The sequence below is a fragment of the Mobula hypostoma genome, chromosome 6 (genome assembly GCF_963921235.1).
Source record: "Mobula hypostoma chromosome 6, sMobHyp1.1, whole genome shotgun sequence".
Classification (NCBI taxonomy): domain Eukaryota; kingdom Metazoa; phylum Chordata; class Chondrichthyes; order Myliobatiformes; family Myliobatidae; genus Mobula; species Mobula hypostoma.
In genome coordinates this window covers 12841839-12868919 of record NC_086102.1, presented here as the reverse complement: position 1 = coordinate 12868919, position 27081 = coordinate 12841839, and the positions used below count along the sequence as shown (strand labels likewise).

The following is a 27081-nucleotide window of genomic DNA, read 5'->3' as shown; positions in this document are numbered from 1 at the left end:
AGAGTCACACTAACCACTGCACTACTGTGTCACCCCTACATACAGCACAGAGTTGTAGAACACTACAGCACAGCAGCAAGCCCTTTGGCCCATCTAGTCTGTGCTGACGTGCTCTTCTGCCTGGTTCTGTGTACCTGCACTCAGACCATTGCCCTCCATACCTCTCTAATCCAAACTTCTCCTAAATGTTCCATATCCACCACTTCCACCCACAGCTCATTCCACACTCACACTGCCCTCTGAGTGAGAGGTAACATTCTTAACATTTAATGGAGTTATATATTCATAGAGCACTACAGCATAGAGACAGAGGCTTTGGCCCATCCAGTCCGTGCTGAACTCTTATCCAATCGACTAGGCAGAATAACCGTCCTGGTCTTTTTCATTTATTCCCTCGTGGGATGTGGACCCTCAGATAAGACAGGTATTTGTTACCCATTCCTGCCTATTCAAGTCCAAGTTCAGATTAAGTTTATTGTTGTCTGACTGTACATACATACAACCAAATGAAACAACGTTCCCTCAGCAACACACACAAAATGCTGGAGGAACACAGCGGGCCAAATGAATAAACAATCGACATTTTGGGCCGAAACTCTTCTCCAGGACTGAGAAGGGAGGGGGAAGATGCCAGAATGAAAAAGGTGGAGGGGTGGTGGAGAAGATGGAGGCTAACTGGAAGGTGAAAGGTGAAGCCAGGTGGGTGGGAAAGATAAAGGGCCAGAGAAGAAGGAATCTGAGAGGAGAGTGGACCACAGGAGAGAGGGAAGTAGGAGGGGACCCAGGAGGAGGTGAAAAGAGGTAAAAGGTCAGAGTTGGGAATAGAGGAAGGTGGGGTGGAATTTGTTTACCAGAAGGAGAAATTGATATTCATGCCATCATTTTGGAGAATACCCACATGGAACATAAAGTGTTGCACCTCTGCCCTGAGGGTGGCCTCATCTTGGCACAAGAAGAAGCCAAGGACCGACACGTTGGAATGGGAATGGGAATCGGATTGGGAATACTTCCGGACAACAGCACAGCCACTAAACATGTATCACACACAGCACGGAAGACAAAATATTACCACAAACATGCCAATAAATTAGAATTCAAAGTGCACATAGTGCACAGCACAGGTAAACAATAAACAGCTCACTGTCCTAGTGACAAGGCCTCGGTGGTGGCAGGGTATTCATTAGCCTCACAGCCTGAGGGAAGAAGCTGTTACCCAGTCTGACAGTCCTAGTCCTGAGGCTTCTGTACCTCCTTCCTGACGGTAGTGGGTCAAGGAGATTGTGGGATGTGTGGTAAGGTCCTCAGCAATGCTTTGGACCCTTCATGTACAACGCTCCTGGTAATTGTCACAGATAACGGGGAGGGAGACCTCGGCGATCTGCTCCTGAAATGAGTGGCTTCCAAGGCCATCCCAGTTAATCAGTAACCATGGTGACTTTGGAGTCATGGTCTGTACAACCACTTAAAGAATTCCAACTAGTCAGAAAACAGTCTTTTTATTTAAAAGATGATAATGCACAAAGTTAGGAAAGATCAAGTCACAAGCATCATTAGTGCAATGAAACGGAGACTATTACTGCGATGTTACCATCTGCATTTACCTCATTTGTTCACTTATGCACGAAGGCATTCTGCATTTATCTAGTGTACAAAGATTATCACAACAATGTTATTTTTAAATAAAAGAAGTGATCTGTAACTTATCACTTTTCTTTCATCTATGGCTGTTATTCACATGAACAACCAGAGCTGCTCACATTTCATTTAAACCATTTTGATTTTTTTAATAAAGTGAAGGTAATTTCATTTCCTTTTAAGAAACCCCCTCCCCTTGCATACATTTCATGGCCACTTTATTAGGTACACCTGTACACCTGCTCAAAGCAAACAGCTACTCAGCCAATCACATGGCGACAACTCAATGCATTAAAGTATGCAGACAGGTTCAGACTAAACATCAGAATGGGAGAAGAAATGTGATCTAAGTGATTTTGACCTTGGAATGATTGTTGCTGCCACACGGGTTGGTTTGAGTATTTCAGAACCCGCTGATCCCCTGGGGCTTTCATAACACACAGGCTCCAAAGATTACAAAGAATCACGTGCAGAATGGGAAAAAAAATCCAGTGAGCAGCGGTTCTGTGGGTGAAAATGCCTCATTAATGAGAGAGGTCAGAGGAGAATGGTCAGACTGTTTCAAGCTGACGGGAAGGTGATGGTAGCTCAAATAACTCGCATTACAATAGTGGTGTGCAGAAGAGCATCTCTGAACGCACAGCACGTCAGACCTTGAGTAGCAGAAAACTACAAACATACACCCAGTGAACGCTATAGTAGGTACACAAGTATTCTAATGAAGTGGCCATATAGTGCATAAGTTTACAATAAACAGGAAAAGGTGCAGATTTTTCCCCACGTGAAGGGTTTTCTATCAGATAGAGACCCTCTACTCCAATCTAAACTCTGGGAGATGCAAAAAAAACTTCTGACCATGCCAATGTCTAAAAATATATCTTTAAATGGCTATTTCAGATGAGCCTGGTGCTACGTGCTTTCAGACTTTTGTATTTTCTAATCAATGGGAGATAATTGTAAATTAACATAAATTATACATAATTTACACAACAAAATGAATATCATGACATCAGTGCAACTTGAGAGAGGGAGAGAAAGAAATATAGTCCGAGGTAATGTTACGGTTCTTCAGATCAGTTCAAGTACCTGATGGCAGTGGGGAAGGAGCTTTTGTAGCACTTTGAGGTGCTGGTCTTCAGGCTCCCATACCTGCTGCCTGATGGCAGCAATGAGAAGAGAGCATGGTCCAGATGGTGGGGGCCCCTGATGATGTCTGATACCTTGCTGTGTGTCTTTTCCCTACAAACCTACAGGAGCCATTTTACAGGCATCAAGACTATAAGACCATTAGACATGGGGGCAGAATTAAGCCATTTGGTCCATTGATTCTGCTCTGCCAATAGATCATGGATCTCAACTCTATTCCCTGTAACCTTCGATGCCCTTTAATTTTTCATATACTGTACAGTGTATTCCAGTTAATTGGGGCACATCAGAACCAAGACGTTTTGATCCAATTAAGTGGCAGCTCCAATTAGCCAAAATTTCATGGAAATAGTTTGAAAGGTATAAAAAAGACAAACTAACATTTAACTGAGTAACAAATTATAAGACCATAAGATATAGGAGCATAATTAGGCCTCTTGGGCCATCAAGTCTGCTCTGCTATTCCATCATGGCTGATCTATTATCCCTGTCAACCCCATTCTCCTGCCTTCTCCCTGTAACCTTTAATGTCGTGATTAATGAAGAACCTATCAACTCCACCTTATATATGTCCAACAACTTGATATCCACAGTTTCTTGAGCAATGAATTCCATGAGTTCACCATCCTCTTGCCAAAGAAATTCCTGCTCAACTCTATTCTAAAGGAATGTCCTTCTATTCCGAGGCTGTCCCCTCTGGTCCTAGACTACACCACTATTGGAAACATTCACTCCACATTCACTGTATCCTGGCCTTTCAAAATTTGGTAGGTTTCATTGATATTCCCCTCATTCTTCTAAACATGACACCCAGATTCTTAGGCTATATTACTATTTTTTGTAGCTATGTTTTTCTGTTATCATAATTGTTGTTGTCCTGAAGCCGTGTTTCTGCAAGAACAAGCCCACAGCAGGTCCTCATCTCACACAAGTGCAGCTGCAGACAAACACAATCCAGCAAGTTTTCTACCGAGCAAACACTGGAGTACAGCACTGACAGGAGGGGGCAGCCCCTAACCCGGTACAAAATCCAATGGCGCACAGCCAGCTCCAGCATCTCCATCCCAAGCAACTGCAAAGGTGACCCTGGGGCACGAGGCCCTGGTCTGCACAGCAACTGAAGCCAAACAGCTCCCCCGCCTTCAGTCTTATCAAAGAACCAGTGAATCATGTTGCCAGGATCCCACATTACCAATGTCCAACAGGGTCTTGCAATGATAATGAAAACTTCCAAGACGATCACTCGCACCGTCCGTTGAACCCCCACGCCATCTCCGCGCATCGCCTCTGATGCCTTCTTCCCTGGATGGCTGAAGCAGGCTGCAACGAAGCACAAGTCCAGCTCCATGGCTATTCAGCAACTCACTCACAGGGTAGACCCTCAGTACATATTGCCCTCACTAATCAAGAACCTATCAACCTCCACTTTAAATGCATAATGACTTGGCTTTCTCAACCATCAGTGGCAATGCATTCCACAGATTCACCACTTCCTCACTAAACAAGTTGCTCCTCATCTCTGTTCTAAAGGGACATCCCTCTATTCCGAGGCTGTGCCCTCTGGTCCTAGACTACCCTATTCCATCATGGCTGATTTAAGACCATAAGACATAGGAGCAGAATTAGGCCATTCAGCCCATCAAGTCTGCTCCACCATTCCATCATGGCTGATCCCAGATCCACTCAGCCCCATACACCTGCCTTCTCGCCATACCCTTTGATGCCCTGACCTATCAGGAAGCGATCAACTTCTACCTTAAATATAGCCATGGACTTGGCCTCCACTGCCGTCTGTGGCAAAGCATTCTACAGATTTACTACTCTCTAGCTAAAAACATTCCTCCTTACCTCTGTTCTAAAAGGTGCCCCCTCAATTATTGTCTCTCTCATCCCCGTTTTCCTGCCTTCTCCACGTAACCTTTGATGCCCTAACTAAGCATCTCAGGGGCATGTCCTCTGGCACTATCCAAGCACTTGACATCATCTCCAAAGAACTCTAACCCTCTCCCCCTGCCCCCTCCCATTCTGGCTATGCTGAATGACCAGGCTCTGAGCATCCAGTGCGTCCTTCATATTTCTGTAATTGGGTCGGATAGAAAGAGACTTACTTCATTTCTCTACATTGTTATTCTCGGCCACGCAACACAGGCAGAGCTCCCTTTGTGGGCATGCCAATAGTAATTAATATTTTATGCGTTAAAGTGATGAAAATACTTCATTTCTGACAGAATCAATGTCAATTAATTTTATAAACATGTGCATCACTATTTGTCTTAACCTAAATTGAGTTTCCTTTTGAAGTGATGGAAATATAATTAGTCGGCTTTTTAAATGTATTTAATACCCAAAGGATCTGGAGCTGTAAATTAAATGGATATTATGGTGTTGAATAAGGATTCAGATTTTACCATTTTCCCTCTCTCGTTCTCTCTCAGTCTCCATCAACCATGCAAATGAGAAACTATTGTGCTAAAGTGAACTCTACAACTCATGTTCTCAATACTTAAAAAGGTATCCGTTAGTCTTGCGAGACCATGGATCTGCGCCTGGAAAGTCTTCACTCTCCAGGGTGCCGGCCTGAGTAAGGTTGTATGGAAGACCAGCAGTTGCCCATGCTGCAAGTCTCCCCTCTCCACGACACCAATGTTGTCCAAGGGAAGGGCATTAGGACCCATACAGCTTGGCACCAGTGTCATCGCAGAACAATGTGTGGTTATAGAACATAGAACATAGAATAGTACAGCACAGTACAGGCCCTTCGGCCCACAATGTTGTGCCGACCCTCAAACCCTGCCTCCCATATAAGCCCCCACCTTAGATTCCTCCATATACCTGTCTAGTAGTCTCTTAAGCTTCACTAGTGTATCTGCCTCCATCACTGACTCAGGCAGTGCATTCCATGCACCAACCACGCTCTGAGTAAAAAACCTTCCTCTAATATCCCCCTTGAACTTCCCACCCCTTACCTTAAAGCCATGTCCTCTTGTATTGAGCAGTGGTGTCCTGGGGAAGAGGCGCTGGCTATCCACTCTATCTATTCCTTTTATTATCTTGTACACCTCTATCATGTCTCCTCTCATCCTCCTTCTCTCCAAAGAGTAAAGCCCTAGCTCCCTTAATCTCTGATCATAATGCATACTTTCTAAACCAGGCAGCATCCTGGTAAATCTCCTCTGTACCCTTTCCAATGCTTCCACATCCTTCCTATAGTGAGGTGACCAGAACTGGACACAATACTCCAAGTGTGGCCTAACCAGAGTTTTATAGAGCTGCATCATTACATCGCGGATCTTAAACTCTATCCCTCGACTTATGAAACCTAACACCCCATAAGCTTTCTTAACTACTCTATCCACCTGTGAGGCAACTTTCAGGGATCTGTGGACATGTACCCCGAGATCCCTCTGCTCCTCCACACTACCAAGTATCCTGCCATTTACTTTGTACTCTGCCTTGGAGTTTGTCCTTCCAAAGTGTACCACCTCACACTTCTCTGGGTTGAACTCCATCTGCCACTTCTCAACCCACTTCTGCATCCTGTCAATGTCTCTCTGCAATCTTTGACAATCCTCTACACTATCTACAACACCACTAACCTTTGTGTCGTCTGCAAACTTGCCAACCCACCCTTCTACCCCCACATCCAGGTCGTTAATAAAAATCACGAAAAGTAGAGGTCCCAGAACAGATCCTTGTGGGACACCACTAGTCACAATCCTCCAATCCGAATGTACTCCCTCCACCACCACCCTCTGCCTTCTGCAGGCAAGCCAATACTGAATCCACCTGGCCAAACTTCCCTGGATCCCATGCCTTCTAACTTTCTGAATAAGCCTACCATGTGGAACCTTGTCAAATGCCTTACTAAAATCCATATAGATCACATCCACAGCACTACCCTCATCTATATGCCTGGTCACCTCCTCAAAGAACCCTATCAGGCTTGTTAGACACAATCTGCCCTTCACAAAGCCATGCTGACTGTCCCTGATCACACCATGATTCTCTAAATGCCTATAGATCCTATCTCTAAGAATCTTTTCCAACAGCTTTCCCACCACAGACGTAAGGCTCACTGGTCTATAATTACCCCGAATATCCCTACTACCTTTTTTGAACAAGGGAACAACATTCGCCTCCCTCCAATCCTCCAGTACCATTCCCGTGGACAACGAGGACATAAAGATCCTAGCCAGAGGCTCAGCAATCTCTTCTCTTGCCTCGTAGAGCAGCCTGGGGAATATTCCGTCAGGCTCCGGGGACTTATCTGTCCTAATGTATTTTAACAACTCCAACACCTCCTCTCCCTTAATATCAGCATGCTCCAGAACATCAACCTCACTCATATTGTCCTCACCATCATCAAGTTCCCTCTCATTGGTGAATACCGAAGAGAAGTATTCATTGAGGACCTCGCTCACTTCCACAGCCTCCAGGCACATTTTCCCACCTTTATCTCTAATCGGTCCTACCTTCACTCCTGTCATCCTTTTTTTCTTCACATACTCTTCAGCGATTGTCTGCCTGGCATCAGTGGTCACATAACCAGGACTTGCGATATGCACCAGCTGCTCATACGACCATCCACCACCTGCTCCCATTACCCTGATCAGGGGGCAAAGCAGGTGCTACACCCCACCCAAGGGTGACCTGCAGGCTGACAAAGGGAAGGAACGCCTTACACCTTCTTTGGTAGAGACGTATCTCCACCCCACCACCATATGATCCTGAGCACAACCCTATACATTCACTCCCTTCACTACTGGTGTGCAGTAGCTGAACTACAGTACTGTGCAAAAATCTTATGCACATTCTGGTCACTGAATTATAGGAAAGATGTCAATAAAATTGAGAGAGTACAGAGGAGGTTTACTAAAATGTTGCCTGGGTTTCATCTCCTAAGTTACAGAGAAAGGTTGAACAAGTTGGGTCTTTATTCTTTGGAGCGTAGAAGGTTGAGGGGAGACTTGACAGAGGTGTTTAAAATTATGAGGGGGATTGATAGAGTTGACGTGGATAGGCTTTTTCCATTGAGAGCGGGGGAGATTCAAACAAGAGGACATGAGTTGAGAGTTAAAGGGCAAAAGTTTAGGGGTAACATGAGGGGGAACTTCTTTACTCAGAGAGTGGTAGCTGTGTGGAACAAGCTTCCAGCAGAAGTGGTTGAGGCAGGTTCGATGTTGTCATTTAAAGTAAAATTGGATAGATATATGGACAGGAAAGGAATGGAGGGTTATGGGCTGAGTGCAGGTCGGTGGGACTAGGTGTGAGTAAGAGTTCGGCACGGACTAGAAGGGCCGAGATGGCCTGTTTCCGTGCTGTAATTGTTACAGTACATGGTTATATGGTTATATTTGCACACTGGCTCCATGTTGACAAATACAGTTCTGTGCAAACATCTTGGGCGCCTGAACAACATATATGTGCCTGAGACTTTAGCACAGTTCTGTATTTACCATCTAAAACTGCACGGCTGATTTTGCAATCCCAAGTTTCTTTGGAAGTCAAAGGTGAGGCATAAAACTTGTGGCCTAAGGCCAGTTTATTAAGTGCTACATGAACAAGGAGGATGAACTGTAAATACAGAAATCATGGTGGTTTTAGACAAAAACTGGCTCTGACTAAAACAAGTAATAACATCCCAATAACAACAAATAACCTACAATATATCCAGATTCAAGTGACACTTGCTACAGAAAAAGTAAGAAGCATCAACGACCAGCGCAGTCCAAAGATGTACCGGGTCAACCCGCAAGTGTCGCCACGTTTCCAAGGCTAACGTAGCATGCCCACAACTTACTAACCCTTACTAACCTCTACGTCTTTGGACGGCGGATGGAAACTGGGGCGCTCAGAAGAAGCCCACACGTTCACAGGGAGAGCGTACAAACTCCTCACAGACAGTGACGGGAATTGAACGTCCATCACTGGCACCGCAAAGCGTCACGCGAGCCACTACACTATCGAACAGCCTCTCAAGCTCAAGTTCAAGTTTGTTGTCTTTGAACCGTATCCATGTATCGCACCAAACAAAACAACATTCCTCCAGACCAGTGTGCACAACACGGTACAGTTAAATGCCGCTGTTGTATCGGCTTCCTTCACCACCCCATGGCAGCTCGTTCCAGGCACCAAAAAAAGGCATCCATTAGTCTTGCGAGACCATGGATCTGCACCTGGAAGGTCTTCACTCTCCTGGACAAGGTTGTATGGAAGACCGGCAGTTGCCCATGCTGCAAGTCTCCCCCCTCCACGACACCGATGTTGTCCAAGGGAAGGGCATTAGGACGCATACAGCTTGGCACCAGTGTCATCGCAGAACACGGTGTGATTAAGTGCCTTGCTCAAGGACACAACACGCTGCCTCGGCTGGGGCTCAAACTCACCACCTTCAGATCGCTAGTCCAATGCCTTAACCACTTAGCCACGTGCTCACACTCCAGGCACCCTGCATCAGGTTTATTATCAGGGGCATACCTCATGAAATTTAGAACATAGAGCATCGAACATAGAAATCTACAGCACATGACAGGCCCTTCAGCCCACAATGTTGTGCCGACCATGCAACCTACTCTAGAAGACTGCCTAAAATTTCCCTAGCCCATAGCCCTTTATTTTTCTAAGCTCCCTGTACTTACCTAAGGGGCTCTTAAAAGACCCTATTGTAAATTTGTTGTTATGTGACAACAGTACATTGTAACGTTACTTATTTATTTATTTGGCAATACAATGCAGAGTTGGCCCTTCTGGCCCTTCGAGCCACACCGCCCCAGCAACCCTTGACAACCCCCACTTAACCCTAACTTAATCACAGGACCATTTGAAATGACTAATTAACCTACCCAGTAGGTCTTTGAATGACGGCAGGAGACTGGAATATCCGTAGAAGACCACAAATTCCGTGGAGACTCCCTACAGAATGACGCCAGAATTTAACTCCAGGTTCCAGAATGCCCCGAGCTGCAATAGCATTGTGCTAACCACTACGCTACCGTGGCTCCCAATACATGATGGTGATAAAAATTATAAATTACAATAAGTATATCTATATATAATGCATGTATGAATAATTAAACTAAATAAGCAGTGCAAAAAGAGAGGAAAGCAAAGTAAACACGAGGAAATCTGCAGATGCTGGAACTTCAAGCAACACACACAAAATGCTGGTGGAACACAGCAGGCCAAGCAGCATGTAAAGGAACATTGCAGGCCTTGCTATCTCTCACTATCTCTTCTTTCAGTTAGTCCTGACGAAGGGTCTCGGCCCGAAACGTCGACTGTACCTCTTCCTATAGATGCTGCCCGGGCTGCTGTGGAAAACAAAGTAGTAAGGTAGTATTCGTGGGTTCAGTGTTCGTTCAGAAATTGGACAGCAGAGGGAGCGAAGCTGTTCTTGAAACGTTGAGTGTGTGTCTTCAAGCTCCTGTGCCTCCTTCTCGATGGTAGCAATGAGAAGAAGGCATGTCCTGGGATCCCTAATGGGGAGAAGGTCTAAACATCAGAGGAGCAGACAGACTTAGGAGTCCTCGTGCAAGGCTCCCAGGAGGTTAATTTACAGGTTCAGTCTGTGGTAATTTTTGCATAGTAGGGGAATTAAGGGTTATGGGGAAAAGGGAGGTATGCAGAGATGAGTCCATGGGCAGATCAGCCATGGTCTTATTGAATGACAGAGTGAGCTCAACAGGCTAGATGGCCGACTCCTGCTCCGGTTTCTTACGTTCTTATGGAAAGAAGCCAAGTGCAATGGTGGCACTTATTTCCGCCATGATACAATGGCAGAACAGACTTGATGGGCTGAATGGCCTACTCCTGCTCCTATGTCTTATGGTCTTACTGATGGATGCCGGCTTCCTGAGGCATTCATCCTTGATGCTGGGGAGGCTAGTGCCTGCGATAGAAATGGTTGTTTACAACTTTCTGCAGTTTTTTTTTCCAATCCAGTGCAGTGGCCCCTCCAGATGGTCATGCAACCAGTCCACAGTACATCTGTAGAATCTGGGAGTGTATTTGGCGACATTCCAAGTCTCCTCTAACTCCTCATGAAATATTCCCACCCTCCTGCCACCCACCGCTCTCTCTGTGTAAAATACTAGCTCCGCACATCTCCCTTAAATTTTACCCCCATCCCTTTAAACAAATGTCCTCTAGTATTTGACCTCTCTATTATGAGGAAAAAGAGTCTGACTGTCAACTCCATTCGTAATATGTTAAACTTCTATCAGGAGACAGAATTCTGGATTAAATTCAGAACAATCTCTATCTCTCCTTGACGTCACACTTCCCTCTGAAAGACTCATTCCTGACACCAGCCCTGTATCATTCCATCCCCTTCTAACCTGTCAGGCTCCTGACGCTCCCTGCAAGGCAGCGTGTGATGTATCTGATCATGAATGATCAGCTTCAAACAATCATTAATAAACCCTTCCTTAACACACTTCTGACAGCTCCATTTATAAATTTATCATCACCTCCTCAGTCATTAGTTTAAAAAGCTCGTTACTCATGTGTCAACATGTTACACCCTGATTGTGGTGCAGGTGAGCCGCACGGAGAAACCGACTTGTCAAACGTCTGCTAATTGTCGGACAAGCAAGCAGATACCAGAACCTGCTGCTGGCAATGGATTGGCGGGGGGAATGAGCTGCATCCGCTCAGACCCAGAATCGAGTTCATTACCACTGACATATGTCGTGAAGTGTGCCATTTTGCGGCAGCAGTAGAGTGCAAGACATTAACAAATTAATATAGGGTATAATAAGAAATATAAAATTAAATGGTGCTAAATGAGAGCAAAACTAGTTCATGAGCCATTCAGAAAGCTGGTAATGGAGTTATGAATTGTAAAGTCAAATGTTGTGTACCCACAAAGCTAATGACTCCTAATCCCCTCTGCCTTCACAATGTCTGTGTCCCTCCATTCTCTGCACATTCACGTGTCTGTCTAAGACCCTCTTAATCACCACTATGATATCTGCCTCCACCTGCCACCTTCGCACCAGCACCATATTCCAGGTGCCAATCATTCTCTGTGAAAAAATACCTTGCCCCACACATCTCCTTTGAACTTCCCACCTCCCACCTTAAATGCATACAATAGACAGTAGACAATAGACAATAGGTGCAGGAGTAGGCCATTCGGCCCTTCGAGCCAGCACCGCCATTCACTGTGATCATGGCTGATCATCCACAATCAGTATCCAGTTCCTGCCTTCTCCCCATAACCTTTGATTCCGCTATCTTTAAGAGCTCTATCCATCTCTTTTTTGAAAGCATCCAGAGACTTGGCCTCCACAGCCTTCTGGGGCAGAGCATTTCATATATCCACCACTCTCTGGGTGAAAAAGTTTTTCCTCAACTCCGTTCTAAATGGCCTACCCCTTATTCTTAAACTGTGGCCTCTGGTTCTGGACTCACCCATCAGCGGGAACATGCTTCCTGCCTCCAGCATGTCCAATCCCTTAATAATCTTATATGTTTCAATAAGATGCCCTCTCAGCCTTCTAAATTCCAGAGTATACAAGCCCAGTCGCTCCAATCTTTCAGCATATGACAGTCCCGCCATCCCGGGAATTAATCTTGTGAACCTACGCTGCACTCCCTCAATAGCAAGAATGTCCTTCATCAAATTTGGAGACCAAAACTGCACGCAGTACTCCAGGTGTGGTCTCACCAGGGCCCTGTACAACTGCAGCATTTGACATTTCTACCATGTAGAAAGGATTCTGACTATCTTTACTTCACCCCTCCCCTTCTCCCAGTTTCACCTTGTACTTCTTCCTCCCCCACCTTTTTGTTCTAACTTCTCATCTCTCTTCCAGTCCTGATGCAGGGTCTCGGCCCGAAACATCGACTGTTTACTCTTTTCCGTAGGTGCTGCCCGGCCTGCTGAGTTTCTCCAGCATTTCATGCGTGTTGCTTTGGGTTTTCAGCATCGGCAGATTTTCTCATCTTTGGGCTAAAACTGAATCAGAATCAGGTTTAATATCGGCAGCGTATGTTGTGAAACCTGTTGCCTTTTCAGCAGCACTGCATTGCAATGCATAATAATAGAAAAAACTTTATTATAGTAAGTATAAAACAGTTAAATTAAAGAAGTAGTGCAAAAATAGAAATAAAAAGTAGTGAGGTAGTGTTCATGGGTTCAATGTTCATTCAGAAATCGATGGCGGAGGGGAAGAAGCTGTTTTTGAATCATTGGGTGTGTACCTTTATGCTTCTTAATGCCTTCCTGATGGTAGCGATCCAAGTCTGTCCAAACTTTCCACGTAGCTAATACTCTCTAACCCAGGCAACATCCTGGCGAACCTGCTATGCAACCTCCCCAAAGCCTCCACATCAATCCTGTAATGGGGCAACTAGAACTGCACACAATACTCCCAATGTGGCATAAGCAATGCTTTATACAGCTGCAACATGACTATCTGACCCTTACACTCAATACCCTGACCATCAAGGCAATTATACCAAACATCTACTTTACCGCGCTTTCCAGTCACATTGCCATTTTCAGGGAACTGTGGATTTGAACCCCAAGACACCCCTGTCCCTCAGTGCTCTTAAGGGTCCTCCCGTTCACTGTGTATGTTGGCCATTCAATTTTAAATGAGTTCCCAAAGCCCCGAATGATGCTGTATCCTTCACCTTGAAACATGGTGAGTTCCACCACAACTGCACCCCCACTTTCGGGACTTCTCCTTGCATCCCTCCCCTCCCCGCCATTAACCCACTAACCCCTCCTCTACAGCCCCATCTAATCATCTGTGATCTTGGCCACCTCAGTGTGACGTAGAAGATAGAATATTACAGTCCGTAAGACCATAAGGTATAGGAGCAGAATTAGGCCATTTGGCCCATCGAGTCTGCTCCACCATTTCCAACATCGCTGCCTCTCTCCCAGAAGAGCTAAACCCTTTTCACACTCGATTCGATGTTGCCAACACTGAGCCCCTGAGGAGACCGGCAGCTGATGCGACCGGCACCTTGGTCATCTCTGAGGCCAAAGTACGCCGGCGTTTCCAATGAGTGGACAGTCGCAAGGCCGCGGGACCGGACAGCAATCCAGGGCGGGTACGCAAGGTGTGAGCGACTGGCAGGTGTGTTTACAGACATTTTTAATCTCTCCCTCTCCCAGTGAAGAGTGCCCTCCTGCTTCAAAATATCCACCATTGTCCCTGTACCTAAAAAGACCAAGGTAACATGTCTGAACGACTGTCACACTCACCTCAATAATAAGCAACAGCTTTGAGAGGCCGGTCAAGGACTGCATCTGCAGCTTGCTACCACCCACACTGGACCCCCTACAATTCACCTACCGACACAACCGATTGACAGATGACGCAATAGCCACAGCTCTACACACCATCCTTACACACCTGGAGAAGGAATGCTTCTGTGAGAATGCTGTTCTTGGATTACGGTTCAGCATTCAACACCATAATTCCCTCCAGACTCGACAAGAAGCTCAGAGACCTCAGCCTTCACCCTGCCTTGTGTAGCTGGATCCTGAAATTCCTGTCAGATCGCCGGCAGGTGGTAAGAGTGGGCTCCCTCACCTCTGCCCCTCTGACCCTCAACACAGGTGCCCCCCAGGGCTGTATACTAAGCCCCTTCCTTAACTCTCTGTATACCGATGACTGAGTCACCAACCATAGCTCCAATCTGCTAATTAAATTTGTTGATGACACTACACTGATTGGCCTAATCTCAAATAATAATGAGGCAGCCTACGGGGAAGAAGTCATCACTCTGACACAGTGGTGTCAAGAAAGCAACCTCTTCCTCAACGTCACAAAAACAAAGGAGCTGGTTGTGGACTACAGGAGGAATGGAAACAGACTAACCCCTATGGACATCAATGGATCTGGGGTTAAGTGGGTGAACAGCTTTAAATTTCTTGGCATGAACATCACCAAGGATCTCACGTGGTCTGTACATACCGGCTGTGTGGTGAAAAAGGCACAACAGCGCCTTTTGCACCTCAGACGGTTGAAGAAGTTTGGTATGGGCCCCCAAATCCTAAGGACTTTCTACAGGGGCACAATTGAGAGCATCCTGACTGGCTGCATCACTGCCTGGTATGGGAACTGTACTTCCCTCAATTGCAGGACTCTGCAGAGAGTGTTGTGGACAGCTCAGTGCATCTGTAGTTGTGAACTTCCCATGATTCAGGACATTAACAAAGACAGGTGTGAAAAAAGGACCCAAAGGATCATTGGGGACCCAAGTCACCCCAAACACAAACTGTTCCAGCTGCTACCATCCAGGAAATGATACCAGAGCATTAAAAGGCAGGACCAACAGGCTCTGGGATAGCTTCTTCCACCAGGCCGTCAGACTGCATAACTCATGCTGATACAACTGTATTTCTATGTTATATTGACTATCCTGTTGTACATACTATTTATTATAAATTACTATAAATTGCACATTCAGGCAGATATATAACGTAAAGATTTTTACTCCTCATGTATATGAAAGATGTAAGTAATAAAATCAATTCAATTCAATTCAATTCAAATCAATTCATTATGGCTGATCCATTTTCCCTCTCAGCCCAGTCTCCTGTCTTCTCTCCATATCCCTTTAAGAATCAAGAATCTATCAATCTCTGCCTTAAATATACCCAATGACTTGGCCCCACAGCCACCTGTGGCAATGAATTTCAACAAATTCACCATTCTCTGACTGAAGAAAATTCCTCCTCATGTCCATTCTGAAAGGACACCCCTCTATTCTGATGCTGTGTCCTCTGGCCTTGGACTCTCCCACCATAGGAAATATCCTCTCCACATCCACTCTATCAAGGCCTCTCCACCTTCGATAGGTTTCAATGAAGTTACCCTCATTCTTCTAAATTCCAGTGAATACGGGCCCAGGGCCATCAAACACTCCTCGTATGACAAGCTTTTCATTCCCAGGATCATTTTTATGAACCTCCTTTGAACTCGCGAATGTCAGCACAACCTTTCTTAGATAAGGTGCCCACAATTGCTCACAATACTCCAAGTAAGGCCTCACCAGTGCTTTGTAAAGCCTCAACGTTATGTCCTTGATTTTATATTCTAGCTACTTAAACCCACAATGTTGTGCCAATCTTTTACGTTATCTAAATTAATCTAGTCCTTCCACACAGCCCTCCATTACTCTGTCACCCATGTGTCTATTTAAGAGTCTCTCAATTGTCCCTAATGTATCTGCCTCTGGCACTATCTCTGGCAGCATGTCTGACACACCCACCACTCCCTTTGTAAAAAGATTTTCTCTGATATTCCCTCCTCTACTTTCCTCCAATCACCTTAAAATTATGTCCCCTCGCGCTAGCCATTTCCATCTTGGGGGAAAAGTCTCTATGCATTTGATCTATGGCGCTTATCATTTTGTACACTTCTATCAAGTCATCACTTATCCTCCTTCTCTCCAAAAACAAAAGTTCTTGCTTACTCAACCTACCCTCACAAGACATGCTCTCTGATCCAGGCAGCATCCTGGTAAATCTCCTCTGTGCCCTCTCTAAAGTTTCCATCATTCCTATAATGACCACTACATGAAATTCTCATTCCTTGGATCTGACAGAACTAGATCATGCTGTGTTGGCTCAGTTTCCTTTTGCATTGGGCAGAGATGAAGATGGTGTGGACAAATACCAGCCTACACTGGTGGAGAGTTAAGTTCAAAATTCAAAGTAAATGTATTTATCAAAGCACATATATGTCACCATATACAACCCTGAGATTAATTTTTTCCTGTGGGCATACTCAGCAAATCTATAGAATAATAACTATAACAGGATCAATGAAAAATCAACCAGTGTGCAAAAGCTAACAAGCTGTGCAAATGCAAATTTAAATAGCTATCAATAAATAACAAGAAGATGAGATAACAAGATAAAGTGAGATCACTGGTTGTGGGAACATCTCAATGGATGGGCAAGTGACTGTAGTTATTCAAGAGCCTGATTGTTGTGGGGTAGTAACTGTTCTTGAACCTGGTGGTGGAAGTCCATTCATGCCGCATTGCACTTCCATCCATGGGCCTGCAGGGCAAGTTGTCATTGGGTGGGGAAAACCACAACTGATCATCAAAAACAACACACACAAAATGCAGGTCAGGCAGCATCTATGGAGAGGAATAAATAGTCAACGTATCGGGCCAAGACCCTTCACCAGGACTGGAAAGGAAGGGGGAAGAGCCGGAATAAGAAGGTGGGGGAAGGAGAAGAGTACAAGCCGGCAGATGATAGAGTAAGACCAGGAGAGAGGAAAGGTGGGTGGGTGGGTGGGAGAGGGGATGTGAAGTAAGAAGCTGGGGTAAGAAGTAAAGGAAAGGAAGAGGGTGTCTGATATGAGAGGATGGTGGACCATGGAATACAGGGAAGGGAGAGGGACACCAGAGGCAGGTGAGAAGAAGAAAATGGGTGAGAGGGGAATCACAATGGAGAGTGTAAATAGAGAGAAGGAGAGAGGGGTGGAAATTACCAGAAGTTGGTGAGATCAATGTTCATGCCATCTGGTAGAAGGCTGTTCAGATGGAATACAAGGTGTTTTTCCCCCATCTGAGTGCAGCCTCATTGTGGCAGTAAAGGAGGCCGTGGACTGAAAAGACCTTGACCACTCCACAGAAAGACCAGTCACTAGACATTACCGATATGCCATTCCTTTGCCTCGTAGACACCCTGTTCCGGAGCCTGGGTCTTGGGGCTGTGGTTGGCCTCACTGTCGCTGCTCTCCTGCTAATCCTGGTCATAGCGGACATCAGCTGCTTCTTCACAAAGCAGTGTGGCGTGCTGATGTGCATCGCCACAAGGATCTGTGGGAAAAAGAACGGCTCGAGCACCAAGGTCAAGGAGGCAGAAGAAGGCAAAGCGGCCTATTTGTAAGTAAAGGTTTTTGGGTATCGAGTCCTTGCTGGCCTCTGGAGAGTCATATGGTGGAGCAAAGGATTAGAGGCCTGATGGTGGCCTGTCTTGGGATGGGGCCTATCTGTGTGTGTGTGAGGGGGTTGGAGAAGGGCTTGTTTTGCTGTGGTTCTTGCTGCCGCTGCTCTGACTAACATTGTGGACATGCTATGTTGTCAACAGACTGTGTGGCAACTCCTGCGGGCTGCCCCCAGCACATCACTAGGTGTGTTGGTTGTTGATATGAATCAACACATTTCACTGTAAATGTGTCAGTGTGCATGTGATAAATAAATCTAAATCTGAATCTTCTGAACCTGAACTTGAATCTGAATCTAAACCTGAACTTGAAACTGAATCTGAATCTGAACCTAAATCTAAATCGGAATCAAAATCTGAACCTGAATCTGAATCTGAATCGTAATATCAGAGCAACACACACAAAACACTGGAGGAACTCAGCAGGTTAGGGAGCATCTATGCAGAGGAATAAAAAGTTGATGTTTTGGGCCAAGACCCTTCTTCAAGACTGGAAAGGAAGGGGGAAGATACCAGAATGAAAAAGTGGGAGGAAGGGAGGAGGACTAGCTAGAAAGAGATAGGTGAAACCAGATGGGTGGGAAAGTTGGAGTCAGGGTGCCCAGGTGAAGAGGGAGGCTTAACCATCAGGAACCTTATTGATGAGTGTCCACTTTTAGGGTCTGGGGGGAAAGGAGGGAGTCCCTATATCGAAGTATAGAAAGAAGGGTGTCTCATCGAGGGAAGAGAAAGTCACACCCAAGGGAAGAGAGAACTTACATCGTCAGAGTCCTGAGAGAAGGGGATGGCATCATCATCGTGGCTGTCCCTCAAGGTCGAAGATGATGGTCTTTGTACCGTACAGAGCAAAGACACCTGTGCGTGCATTTGTTTAATGTGTACTTGATGTTGCTCTCCAAGAAGCACACGATACTTCACAAATCAACCAGCTGATTCCAATGGCATGGAAACCACGATGATTGGAGCTGATGGATTTGTTGCAGCCTTCATCCGCCTTCACAGCCGTTGAGTTCGAAGTAACTTCGTCCGCCTGTTCCACCGTTGAGGTCTTAGTTGGATTGTTCTTTGTCAGGGATCTCACCCTCGACCTTACCGCCATGGGTGACCCTACCAGGAGCATAGCTCCAGATGGCATCGGTCTCAGGATCACAGGACCACACAAGCTTCTCCACCACGACAAGGTGACAATCCACGGAGAAGAGAAGGGGATGTACAGCCATGAGGAAACAAAATCTGCCAGACAGGTCCTTGTAAACATTTGGACAGGGTTCATCGATAGGAGAGGTTTCAAAAGGTAAAGTTTAATAGAAGCAGGTAAATGGGACCATCTCAGGATAGGAAATTTAGACTGAAGGTAATTCACCGTCATCGGGTTGAGCAACTTCCTCCTCAAGAGCCGTGAGGTAATTTACAACTCTGTAAAACTCTGGTTAGCCCACACTTGGAGTGTTGTGATCAGTTCTGGTCGCCTCATTATAGGAAGGATGCGGAATTCTTAGAGAGTGGGCAGAGGAGAGTTGCTTGAATGAGAGAGCATGTGATATGAGGATAGGTTGAGCGAGCTAGGGCTTTTCTCTTTGAGACATCTTGATAGAGGGATGATAAGAGGCACAGATAGAGTGAACAGCCAGTGCCTTTATCTCAGGCTGGCAATGGCTAATACAAGAGGACATAACTTTGAAGGTGATTGGAGAAAAGTATGGGGGAGATGCCAGAGGTACGTTCTTTTAGACTGAGAATAGTAAGTGTGTTAAAGGTTACAAGGAAACGACAGGATTAAGACGGATCATAGATCAGCCATGGTGGAATAGTGGAGCAGATGGCCTAAAATGGCCTCATTCTGCTCCAATGTCTTTTGGTCCAAGTCAGAGATTCCCAAGCATTTGTACTCCATGGACCAATACTATTAAACAAAGCATCCAAGGATCCCAAATCGAGATCCCCTGGTCGAAGTGCATGTGTTGCAGCGCTAGGGGCAATGGTAGAGGCAGATGCACTAGGGGCATTTCCATGGGCCCCTGGTCACAGTGCTGGGGGCAGTGGTAGTGGCAGATGAACTAGGGGTGATGGTAAAGGCAGATGCACCAGGAATATTTAAAAGACTTTTAGATAGGCACTTTGATTAATGAAGAATGGAGTGTTATGTAGGAGGAAAGATTTTGATTCATCCTGGACAGAGTTAAAAGGTCAGCACAACATTGTGGGCCGAAGAGCCATACTGTGCTGTACTGTTCCATGTTCTACAGATGTTCATCTCAGCTTTACAGGGACATAGGATGCCTTAATGCTGAGGCTGTACTCAGGGACACTGAGATGGTGGGAGAGAGGCGCCTTCCTGACTTGCTGGAGTCCTTCTTGTGTAGGTGGTATTGGGGAGATGTTGCAGGCCATGATGAAGGATGGCAAGATATTTCCCACCCTGGATGACATGGTGGTGTGTGGTGTTCCCTACTGTTTTAACTCTATGACTGCTCTCCGTTCTACCTCCCCAGAAAGGATGGATCAAAGGAGCCAATAGTGGAGATGAGGACGGAAGATGAACCAATCACAAATCACGATGGGAGCTCGGCAAATGAACCAAACGAGACCACCCCCCTCACAGAGCCCGAGTGAGTCTGATCAACACAGCCCCTCTCTTTCTCCTAGGACAGTGGTGGGAGTAGGGTGATTGTAAGACAAGGCAATGGGAGCACCCCCTGTGTCTTGGCCATTCCTAATGCCTCAGTGTTTATACCATCTGGTGAGGTATAGAATCGGCCTCCATTCTCCCTGTTCATTCACTTTCATTTGCCTGTTATGCCACTGGCATTTAATGCAGCAATGAAAGTCCTCCAATCTCTGTCTGGCCATACCATCGCACTCACATATAGAAGGATTCTTCTATAACAATCCTGTTTCTGTAACAATTTTTTTTACCAGACAGGCTTGTTAGCCCTGAGCTGAACCCCTGAACCTGGAGGACCGGTGGACCACTCTTAGTCTGACCTTTACCCTTTGACCTGTCTGGCATGGATGACCATACCAAGAGCCAAAACACAAGACCCTGACCCTAACCAACATAACTCTCCAGGTCTTTGAGGCGCGGAAGCCTACAAACTTGATTTTTAATAGATTTTTGCATAGTAGCGGAATTAAGGGTTATGGAGGAAAGGCGGGTTGGTGGAGATGAGTTCTTGGTCAGATCAGCCATGATCTTATTGAATGGCTCGACAGGCCCGATGGCCTACTCCTACTCCTGCTCCTACTTCTTATGTTCTTGTGTACAAACCCTATGACAAACTTGTGGTCCTCTTGGAGGAATGTTAGAGGAATGAAATTGGATCTCTTTCAGTGAGACACTATTCTCAGCAAGCCATGCATTGTTGATGTTGAGGTTTCCTTGGGCTGGTGCTAATCCCACCCCACCACTGAGCACATTTACAAGAAAGTAGCATCCATCATCAAGGTCTCCCTACTATCGAAGCCACGCTCTCTTTTCACTACTATCGAGCCTTAGGTCCCATATCACTATAGGGCAATAACTGTACAGGAACAATGTTAAAGTGATCAGAGGAAAGTAAAGAGGGGGATGTCAGAGGTAGGTTTTTCTTAACACAGAGAGTGGTGAGTGCGTGGAATGCACAGCCAGGGGTGGCAATAGAGGCGAATCATTAGGGACATGCCGAGACTCTTCGATAGGCATGTGGATGAAAGAAAAATGGAGGGCCATGTGGGAGGGAAGGGTTAAATTGATCTTGGAAAAGGTCAACACGATACTGGGGGCTGAAGGCCTGTATTGTCCTGTGCTCTGAGCATCAATTACACAAGGGAAGTTAAAATTAGAACTTTTACAAAGTTAATCGGAGTGCAAAGTGGTTATAGTGTAGTGTGATTAGGGCTGCGAAAGTTGGTTCAAGAACCGAGTGGTTGAAGGGAAGTAGCTGTTCTCAAACATGGTATGGGAGTTTAGGTTTCTGTACCTCTTGCCTGATGGTAGCTGTGAGAAGATGGCTTGGTCCAGACAGGTAGGATCATTGATGATGGATGTCCCCTTCCTGAGGCAGCGCTGCATGTCGATTGCCCTAATGGTGGAAAGGCATGTGCGTGTGATGTATTGGGCCAAGACAACTACTCTCTGCAGCTTCTTATGTTCCTGCATTAATGGGAATGTAGGTTACAAGAAAAGCAAGGGGGAGAAAAGGACTGTCCTGTAATCTGGCATAGATTCAATTTGCCAAATGGCCTCTTTCTCTGTTGTAATGAAATATTAGAACCCAGCTGTGGTAATCCCATTGACTCTTGTGGGAAGTTGGTTAAGTCCGTTGTTAAGCCTGATTTATACTTGTGCGTACGGGCTACACAGTAGCCTACGCCATCGGCCTGATTTATACTTCTGTGTAGCCCTACGCCGTAGCGAGCATATGTAGTTGTGTCTGCGTCGCTCTGCAATTCACCGCCAAAACGCTAGTTGACGGTGGGGTTTCCATGCCACTGTTGTTGAGTTTCTTCATGAGAAACATGGACAAGGAAATGCATTTCAAATACTTTCGGATGTCGGCAGGTAGGTTTGAGGATTTGGTTCATCGTCTCCAACCATTTATTTCGCATCAGTGTACAGACATGGCAGAGAACAGCAACCGGAAATGCGTAGGAGGAAATGTGATGCTACCAAGCGGACCAATCACAGTTGTTGAGGTCTGCGTCGCCACGACGCGTGAGTTACTTTTTTGGGGAGGTGCACGTCACCCTTCGGCGTAGGGTACATGTACCCTTCTGCGTACATTTGACGCAGAAGTATAAATTGGGCTTTAGGGATAAATTTCACCAATTGCCTGGCAGTTCACGTCACTATTCTCACGGTCTCTGTTTTCACAGGAAGTTACCTTTAAAGGAAGGAAATGGCAAAGAATCCTTGAGTCCAGAAAACATGGAAGAGGCGGTGCCTAATGACGTCATCCAGCCGAAAGAAGACTGCACCAAAGCATGATGGGAGGAACTCTACCCAAGAAACAGGCAAAGCACCGTTAACCTTGCAACCAATACTTGTAGGAAGGGGAATCCATATTTGTGAGGTCGAGACATTAGAATGGCTTTGGAAACGTTCCTAAGTTGCATTATCAGTAATACAAGAAATCAAAATTTGTCCTCATTTTTCTGGAAGGATTTTTGGAAAAAAAATATTTCTGTCTTAATTTTCCCCCTTTTGCTGTTAAGAAAATTTTAAAAAAGTGTAACTTGTAAATGATATTGTGGAGTTAAAGTTAAAAACAATCTTTATATTGCTCTTTATCTATGTAAATATATATACATATATTATATAGCAGACAAAACAATCAGTCTGTTGTTTCCCAGTCAGTGAGGTATTTTATCTATTCTTGTAACGCAGGAGAATGCGACCTTATTCCTTGTGTGACCATCTTTTCTTTCTTTCAGTTATCTGAGATGGAGGAGGATATTGTCATCAGATAGTTAGCTTTGGACAATTCAATACAGATAGGATTGGTGATCAATATCACCAAAAACTTCTTTTTAGTTCTCAGTTACCACACACCTGCGCCTTCATGTTCTCTCCTCTGGGGTTTCTTGGAACCTGTTAACCACCTTACCAATCAAGCCATCCCCACCCACCCTTGGCCTGTCACCCTCTCCACAAAGCTTCTCAGATATCGGACCGATCTCTTTTCACGTAGCTAACTGTCTTGTTGTGTGCGGACACCAGGAGAAAACTGTTTACGGACCATAATGGACTTCTGGTTTCACCTGTAAAATTAATTTCTGCACATTACGCACACACACAAACACACATTCTCTCTCTTTCTCTACCACCCCCCCCCATTGGCCCAATTACCCAACCACGCCCAAGGAGGGAGTTATTGGTTTAGCCAATTGAGAAAGCTATTAGCCCAGCCACAAAGAGTGAGAGAGTCATTGGTTTAGCCAACAGAGAGTCTTTGGCCCAACGAACAGAGAGGGCCACTGGCCCAGATGCACAGAGAGGAGAAATTAGAGAACATATTCAGGAACATCAGTGTGGAACAGTGCTCTATTAGCTGCATCATTCTACATTCTTGCGAAACTGCATCATAATTCACCGTCAAGTGACAAAAACTTTGCTTTTTGTCTTTGTGTCAATTTGAAGCTGGATAGTTGGAGACGGGAGTGTAGAGGTAATCAAAAGAAACAGACAGGCCATACTTAACACCCAACCCAGCACTCACAGAGGACAGCCCCATCTTAGTGATTGCCCCCAAAGTTTCCCTTCCCTGAAATATCTCTAGCGCCCCCTGATAAGGATACTTGTCAGTTCAACAGCAGTAAATGGTCTGATTCCTGACCACTGCACTGCTATGCCCCTCGCAATTTGAAGAGCATCCGGCCACCATTTTATGACTGAACTCCTCCGCCCTCCTCGCTCGGTTCCCTGTTGCCCCCACGCGGCAGGTGGTCCTCAGCTGTAACTCTACTTAGTATAGTTTTGTGATTTATTTCTTCAGATGTCTGGATTTTTTTAACCTCGCTATAAAAAAGCATTGCTCCTTTTTCTCAAAAAGAACAGTTTGTGATGAGGATGTAAAGTCTTCCTCTCAATGGGTGTTACCGTTTGACCATATTTGGTGCTATTGTTGTGTGGCTTGTCGTGTGGTTTCTATTGGGAAGGGTCTATCAGGACCACAAGGGAGACCACCCCTGGGATATGAATCAGGCCAACCATTGACTAGGGAGTATTTCTAGAGTTAAATGCAAGAAGGGAAAATTCCACGTGATTTGAGATATCTGTGCTCTCCTCAAAAAAGGGACATACATTTCGTTCAAGGGAAGCTGACGGGAGCCCGCACTAGGGGTGAATTGACCCCATTTCTGCTGTCCGTCATTAACCTCACTGCATCTTCCATCCAGTTCAGTGGCCAATGAATCTCGGGGTGCCTCCCACTCACTAGGAAAGGTTCACTCCAAGAGGAGGCAAAATCTTACAGGAATCAGCTTTTTTTGCGGGGGTGGCGGGAGGGAAGAACCTGTTCTCGTTTACTGCCAGCCTCATCAAATCAATGTGCAATGGGAATAGGGGAAGGAATAGACATAGAGAGTGGGGAAGGGTTTTCAGCTGAGACAAGTCAGACAGGGCCCCTAAAGTGCCCAGGAATGGCAGTCCAAGTGACCTATTTCTGTGCCATTTCCCTGATGGTGTGATGTCTGAATCTGATCTCCACTGGTTGTACTTCACATACCCTCCCCTTCCAAAATTCGCTCCCCAATATTGGATTTTACCCTTCCCATTCTTGGGCTCTTCCTGACCAACTGTCCTTGAGAGATCCATCACTCAAGCGCCCTCTCCTCCATTCAGGTGGAACTTTTTTGCCCTTGTCTTCGCAAACAGAACGAAGCTCCAGACGTCGTTCCTCGTTTCCAGTGCAGGTCTCCCCTCCCTCGCACCACACAGCCATCTCTCGGAGGGAGTGCAGAGAGGCAGCAGGTGGAAAGAGCAAAGGTGACAGATTGGTGCACTGTCCTATTCCTCCCAGAACAAAGAGGCAGAGGAGGAGCAGATGGGGTAAACTGAAATTCTTCCTGTCTATATTTTCCCTGTTGGAAGCCATTCTCCACCAGTTATACCTGGGCACCTTCTTAAAGGTGGTTGGGTGAAGGGAGTGACATCACTGGAGAAGGCATAATCCTCTTAAAGGGGAAGTTTACTTACTGGGGCACAGGCCGCTGACAGCAGCTTGCCAAAGAACTCTGGCCTGGGCTAGTCTTTCCAGTGTAGGCCATTTTCTTGGTCAGGTCTTTCTTCTTCCAGGGATGAGAACTTTGGAGCTTCCGTGGCCATTTCTGTAACTCTGGATTTTTATGGGATCTGGTTGCTAGACTCATGCCTAACTCTCCTCCCTTCACAGCCGGGCTTGGCAGACTTCTTAAAGGGGAAAACTTAGGTATAATCAAGTCTGAAATTCCCTTTAAGACCCTTATTTTTCTGAATTTCTATCCAAAAGCTGGAAGTTTGATTCCTTGAACCCACCTCTCTGGGGATAATTTGGACATACAAATCCCTCATATTTGGACACTTCAGTTCTCTACACGACTCTCGACATTGAGCTCAGGGTCCTGACGACACGGTTGTTAAAAAAAGCAAATTCTGAACCCGCTGTACCTGGGAACAATGTGACTTTTCGCAATCGGTACGTTTGGTGGGATTGTTCTCGGGTCTGTGTCTGTACTCCAAAGCTACTGTTGTATATGTGTCTGAGGAAGCTGTGACTGGTCGGTAGCCAGACTGCAGATGTGACACCGTGTACAGATGTGCAAGTTATCACTCACCCCCTGTGTCTTTTCTAATTAAACGCCATGTGTGCAGCTCATTCTGCATGTTGGAAATCAAAAGTTGAATTTTTCTTTTTTTAAAGAGTTTAAGCCAACGCAACAGATGGTGTCCTGTGATACGAGTTCACCAGCTGGGTTCCCGCATCTCTGCACCTGGATTTCCCATTTCAATCACCCTCTCATTCTCATTCTCCTCTCCAGGAGGATAGGCCATTCACATCCACAGTGTCAGGATACGTAGAGGAAGCTTGACCCAATAGCAGAGCAGCAGACACAATTCAGAGGTGAACGGTAACTTTAATAATAGACCACAAAACAACAAGCCACAGGGGGCCACAAAGCAAGGGAGAACAGAAACTAAACTCAACAAGGTAAACTTCAGTCAGAGTGAGTGAAGGCTAGGCGCAACTGGTTGAGGCCAGCTCGTTCAGTGAGTGAACAAGAACTGGGGCTGAGAACTGGGTTTAAATAGGCTGCAGGTGATGAGTCTGGAATGAGCAGCAGATGAATCCTGTTAGCGGGACGGAGACTGGGAGGTGCCTGCACGTGCCGGCTGGGAGGTAGATACAATCACAATCAGGAAGATTAACTTTTTCTGTCACCTTATTTATGCCCCTTGTAATCTTTATAAATCTCCTTGAGATCATGAGGGGCTTCACACAGTCCACTTCGTATTTGGTTCCAGACCCAACACAAGAGATTTTGCAGATGCTGGAAATCTCAGGTTAGATTCTTACCGCCTGTTATGCCACTGGCATTTGGGGCAGCAATGAAGGTCCCTCATCTCTGTCGGACCTTGGCATCAAAACCAATTTTGGTCTTGGTCGTGGCAGTGTTCAGGGCTTCTTTCATCATGCCAGTTTTCACTTCCTCTTGGTTTTCACTACTGTCAGTCATGCAAGTTCTGGGTGGAGGCTCAGGAATACGGTCACACACAGATACGGAAGGATTCTTCATTGCTGTTTCTTTAAGAATTTGTTTTGCCTATCAGTGTTGTTAGCCCAGAGCTGAACGCCCAAACCTGGAGGACCAGTGGACCACCCTTAGTCTGGCATCTACCCTTTGACCTGTTT

At 45.8% G+C, this 27081-nt stretch overlaps 1 protein-coding gene across 1 annotated transcript in view; it reads left to right on the top strand.

The window, feature by feature from the left end:
* LOC134347828 (neural cell adhesion molecule 2-like) overlaps window positions 1-26181 on the top strand; it is a 632407-nt gene extending 606226 nt beyond the window's left edge. The window contains exons 16-18 of the mRNA XM_063050290.1: window positions 17448-17652; window positions 20206-20322; window positions 22568-26181. Of these exons, the coding sequence (XP_062906360.1) occupies window positions 17448-17652; window positions 20206-20322; window positions 22568-22679 (434 nt within the window). The 3' untranslated portion in view covers window positions 22680-26181. The remainder of the gene's footprint in view (window positions 1-17447; window positions 17653-20205; window positions 20323-22567) is intronic.
* The last annotated feature ends 900 nt before the right edge of the window (window positions 26182-27081 follow it).